The sequence below is a fragment of the Myxocyprinus asiaticus genome, chromosome 47 (assembly GCF_019703515.2).
Source record: "Myxocyprinus asiaticus isolate MX2 ecotype Aquarium Trade chromosome 47, UBuf_Myxa_2, whole genome shotgun sequence".
Classification (NCBI taxonomy): Eukaryota; Metazoa; Chordata; class Actinopteri; order Cypriniformes; family Catostomidae; genus Myxocyprinus; species Myxocyprinus asiaticus.
Window position 1 is genome coordinate 12,076,693 of NC_059390.1, and position 5,744 is coordinate 12,082,436.

The 5,744-nt window shown below is 34.7% G+C and overlaps 1 protein-coding gene across 1 annotated transcript; it reads right to left on the reverse strand.

Moving 5' to 3' along the window:
* On the reverse strand, positions 1–4,994 carry LOC127436951 (protein lifeguard 4-like). Its single transcript, XM_051691496.1, has 7 exons — positions 4,783–4,994; positions 4,009–4,117; positions 3,805–3,910; positions 2,981–3,014; positions 2,761–2,878; positions 2,292–2,337; positions 1–1,962 (listed from the first exon to the last, which is right to left on the reverse strand). Exons 1-7 carry the CDS (start codon positions 4,880–4,882, stop codon positions 1,756–1,758), a joined length of 720 nt encoding a protein of 239 aa, XP_051547456.1. The 5' UTR covers positions 4,883–4,994; the 3' UTR covers positions 1–1,755.
* Positions 4,995–5,744: the final 750 nt, after the last annotated feature.

Below are 5,744 nucleotides of genomic sequence, written 5' to 3' on the forward strand. Positions count from 1 at the left end.
TTGTATAATAGACAGACCTTTTATTGTTTTTTCTTGATGTGTGAGCACATAACGGAATGCGTACGTTAATTTCAACCCACAATCAGAAATTGCAAGCATTTGTATGGCCCACGGATAATTTCGTAAATACCCTAATGGCCATAAAATGGGAAAAAGGTTTAAAGTATGCGGACACTTCTGACAGACAGCAAAAGCGTCAGATGCTCAGAGGCAGTTGGGGCAAACATTAAATGCTGAAATGTTATAAGTGATCAAGATTGCTTTGTTTGCTATTTTTTATTGTGTATTCTATGCAAGAACAGGAAACAAGCACTTTATAGAGCCAGATAAACCTACACATCATTAGGTCATTATTAGTTATATTCCATAATCAGAGCATGGTCATGTTTTGGGTTACTATAAAGACAAAACATACAGATTAAAATATTGTATTGGTCATTCAGTACATCAAAGGAGGTAAAATCATATAACAGCTGAGTTTTTATAATTCACCATTTTGCCCTTAAGTTCAAGGACTGCAATTATATTTCCCTTCATTATAGATTTTAATTAATACTTCTATTATGATAAATATTGCACTTTGGGTTTGTTAATAAATAAGGTACAGGCATATATAGGTCCCTCAAAAAACCTGATTATTGCGTTTAAAATTATTCCATACCTAGTTTATTTAATTGAGATGACTGGTGTTTTGGCTGGAAAAAAGTTGTTTTATGCTGTAAAATATGTTTTTGAAACCAACTACATGGTGTTTGAAAATCATGTTACTGACAACAATGATTCCTGTAAATAAAAATATTTTATCATATTTGTTTTTATATTGTCCAAAAGTAAACATTTATGTATATAATTTGTGTTGATTTGTGTAATAGTTTCAATGCCGTTTTTATGGAATGTTCTTGTAAATTCAGGCATTTTTGGTAAGGAAGTATGTCTGCTCTTGATCCCTACAAATGAATCGTCTATAGAATTTATAGGTTAGTTTAAATTAATTGTGAATATACACACTCAAATTAAACAGAATGTGTAGGCTTGACATCAACTTTTTTCCCAAACCATTATCACCCATTTACTGTAGCACTAAACTGAAAAGCAAATCACCAAGGATAACAACAAGACTTAAACACTACAACAAAACAAAACAGGCTGCAGTAAATATAAATACAGCATTTTGACAGATCAATGTATTTCGTACAATCATAACTTGTTATAACATTCAAATTTACACTTCAACAAACTGAAGAGAGCTGAAAGCTCTATGCCAATGGTTTTTAAAACAAGGGAGAAACTATCTGTAATACACTAAAACTGACATTTAAATTTAAATTCCTGCAATGGAAAAATGTGGGAGCAGTATCTGGGGAACAAATATAATCTGAGGAGTCAAATACTGTATATGCCTAAATAGAGGAATGGTGCACATACTCCAATTTTGAACACTGTCACATGTGCACATTGCAAAAAAACAAAACAAAACTACAATACAAATTACTTTAATGCTTGGCATCCAGTGCATGTACTCTGTAAGACTTTACATTGTCTGGTCCAGAATATGTAATGCAGTGATCTGCAATACTTAATACGGATCCTTCTAATTTTAAAATTTTGAATTAAATAGTTAAAAACAAGCATTTGCATTTTGGCAAAATATACTCTCATATGGTACATGGAGCCTGTTAAATTAAAGAATAATGTTTTGTAGTTTCAATTTCACTCCCAGCATTACAGTACCTACAATTCAGAATGTCAAACCATTCAGTGCTTCTTCATGGAGTCAAGGATGCGCAGAATGTAGAGGAACAAGTTGACTATGTCCAGGTAGAGATTGATGGATGCCAGGACATGTTCCTCCGGGGACAGCTTGTGCATCAGCACGTGTGTATCGAAAATAATGAACCCACAGAAAAGCAGGGCTCCAGCCCCAGCGAAAACCAGCTCCATTGTGTCATTGTAGAAGAAAAGCTATGGAGAGAGTTGCACAGTTACATTCGGAAGGACATTCTCATTCTAGAGAGCATTTGAAAGGAAAAAAATATATGTAATGTAACATAAGACATCAATATTTGTGGTCCTTTTTTTTTTTTTTTTTTTTACCAGAAAAGAAAGACTTTATTGCATATAAGAGAGAAAATGTTAAATATCTGCTAAAGGTTAATTGTGTCAACTTTTACAAGTACACTAAGCATATAGATGGTTTTAAAACAAATATACATGGACTAAAAGCCACAAAACTTGAATTCTGAATTAAATGGGTATTTAAATGATGGACAGGCCTCAGATCATCTACTTACCCTCATAAAGCTTGCAATGATGAGGATCCACAAGCCGGCAAACAGACTGCGAGATAAAGAGGGTCAAACAGAATTTTTCAGCACGTTCAGATGAGTATGCATTATTTAAAAATGGAACGTGAAGGGCTGAGAAAGAACTGTCTAGAAAGTAGGCTAATAGCCTCAGTAAGTAGTCCAATTATTTGAATGATTGCTAGTAATTCTGCACAACTCCTCACAAAGACATTCATTTTTCCTCCCATGCCAAATAGTGGACCATACATCAGCATTATGATTCATGGAGCCCATTTTATTTTTTTTAATGACTGGTAAGATTAATGTTTCTCTTGAGAGTTTATGCCACAAAGCTGCAAGAACATCATTCCCCGTGGATTCAAAGTAAATGGATTAAAACAATATTCCTGCGCTCAGTTATCAATGATGAATGTGACAGATCCAGGCCTTAAGCGGATCACAGAGAGAGAATTACCAGGCTCCGAGTTTGCTGAAGTCCCGTTTGGACTGGAAGGTGTAAGCAGTGAGGCCCAGGAACACCGCAGAAGTGAGCACAAAGGCCTGGAGCACAATGGCGTACTCATAGAATGTCACTGAAAGAAGAAAAATATGGTATCAGGTGATCCATTATGGATGTGTCCATTACTATTCTAAACTGGACTTCTTTAATCAATCAAGAAAATGCATAGACTTACCTGCAGTGGCTACAGACAGAGACTCCAGCAGTGTCTGCAACAGCATTACACACGTTACAATATCATTTAACACATTCTAAGTGTAATAAGTAATATTTTGAGGAACAGTTCTTACAAACATGAAAATGTGTCATTATTTATTCACCCTTTTGAGTAAGTCACCATAATACTTTCTTTCTTGCATGGAACACAAAAAGAGAAATTGTGAAGAATGTACTGGTCACTCTTTTCCATGCAATCACAGTGAATGGGGACTGAATTTTCAAGCTTAAATAAGGATGCCAACGCATCATAAAAGTAGTCTAAACAACTTGTACGCAATATTCCAAGTCATCTAAAGCTATTCGACAACTTTGTGTAAAGAACGGACCAAAATTTAAGTGAGAAGTGGCAACATCTGATTCTTGAGTATTGTGAACCAGATCAACCGATTCATTGACAAGATCCGACTCAAAAGAACAATTCCTCAAACTCTCACGGATGCTCAAAGAGAGCTAGGGTGAATGTCAAGATATCCGGTGACTTAAATTTCAGTCTGATTTTACGGTGCTTTTGTGCGAAAGCTCCAGTCTCAACCCATTGTAATTGTATGGAAAAGAGCAAGCAGTACATTCTTAGAAATTTCTCTTTTTATGTTCCTCAGAAAAAGAAAAAAAAAAACAGCAAACTGATGTAGAATGACGTGAGGGAGAGTAAATAATGAACCTTTAAGGTGACCATTTCCATAGTCCCAGTCTCAACTTTAAACAATTTAAAAAATAAACATGATTATTCAACAGTGTAATTGCAACTGTTATCTCCAAACCTATTAAAGGCATACTCACAAATCCAAACAGCAAATAAAGATTGATAGGGTGCTGGTGTCGGTACACAGCCAAAGCAAGGAGTAGGATAAGAGACCCGATAGCAGATATAAGCACCAGAGTGGGACTGAAAAATAAATACAGTGGATAATATTAATATACTCACATTATATTCCACAAATTCCACAATGATTGGGTAGATGGACAAGAGTGGTCTGCACTTACCTTTCATGCACAAAGGTTTTAATGGGGTTACAGAGCATGAAAAGAGCAGATACAGCAGTGGTGATGATAATCTGCAGGGAAAGGATGGTGTACACCTTGCGGAGGAAATCTAGGGAAAAACGAGACTTGAGTGTCAACTCCTCAATCCACCAAATACGTACCAACATATATATGCATATGTACACACAGTATGTACTGCAAGTATGTATAGATGCAACAAGAACAGATGCATCAGATGCTTTAGCATACACTCAAAAAATATGTTTGCCTATTATTAAGATGTACACATTTCAATTTCATGAAATTCTATCAAATTGAATTGTGTAATATTTAACTACATTAAATTAATAAAACGTAAAATATATATTTTTTTATTTTTTCACTGAAAATCATCGTAAAATTATTTTTTGAGTGAAGGTTTGACAGGGTTTATTTACATTCCCAAACAATGACTTGCAATCATACTCCACCCTCGATTTTAAACTACAGGCGACATTTGTAAGAAAAACAGTGTGCCATGATATTTCTAGATATCAGTGCGCTTAACGACTCGTGACAGCTGATTCAACTGGCTGCCATTTACACCATATGTCTGTGTAATAAATTAATAAATAATAAGTAAAAACATTTAAGATCACACTCTAGCCGCGTTACAAATACGGTACTTTCTCAAATGTTAATAATTTCCAGTCCATGTTAATATATTAAAAGTGTATGCTTTTATTGATTACGCAGACACCAATTCTATTTAAAAACACGTAAACAGCGACTCACCCATCCGGATCTGCACGCTCGCCGTTGCGACATTCGTGCCATAATTAAAATCATCCTCAATGGATGATCGCGGATATTTCTCTTGATTCATGCTTGACATATTTAAATCAGAATCGTATTCTGACCAAACGAAATGATATTATCAGAATCTCTGACGCTATGCTATCTTTTCCTTGTCCTCTTCTTCTGGTGATGACCACTTGGAAGCTCAAAGTTGTTTTAGTGCCACCTAGTGGAGAATAGGTAAATGCAATGAACACCAAGGTTACTACCGGAGAAACAACAGAAATATAAAAGGTCTCTGTAATTCATATGGCGTTGGGTAGGCTACATATTTTAACGTTAGTGAATATAATTGTGGTTACTTCAGTAATGTGGTAATTAATTGGAAGAAACGATAAAAAATGTTAGTCAACTGGATGTTACTTAGAAATTGCAGGGTTATAGCTACTAATGTAAAAACCAACCATGTGTAGGATATTTTGATTTATTTGATTTTAAATATTTTGCTTTATTAATTTAACTATGCTTTGTTTAAAAAAAAACAAAAAAAAAAAAAAAAAACTGGCCACTTTTAATCGTTGGCCATTGGGTGGTTGACATTAATCTTTGTAAGTTTAATTAAACAAAATTGTGGGACATAAATCCACAATCACACACTCATTAAAAAGCAATAGAGCTGCGTAACAAAGAGAAACACAAACCTTTGAATTGGATTTATGCAGTTATGTTTTGACATGCAATATAGAGTGGGTATCTTGGCATGTCCAAAATATTGCCAGTTTGCGTCGTTCCAAATCCAAAATCCTAACATGGCTTTGAATGATGAACTGTGTAATATGCATTGCAATATATGAACTGACCAAATAACATGCACTACAAATCTACACTACACTGAGCACTTTATTAGGATCACTATGGCCCTAATATTCTGAGATGTTATTCTGTTCACTATAATTGTA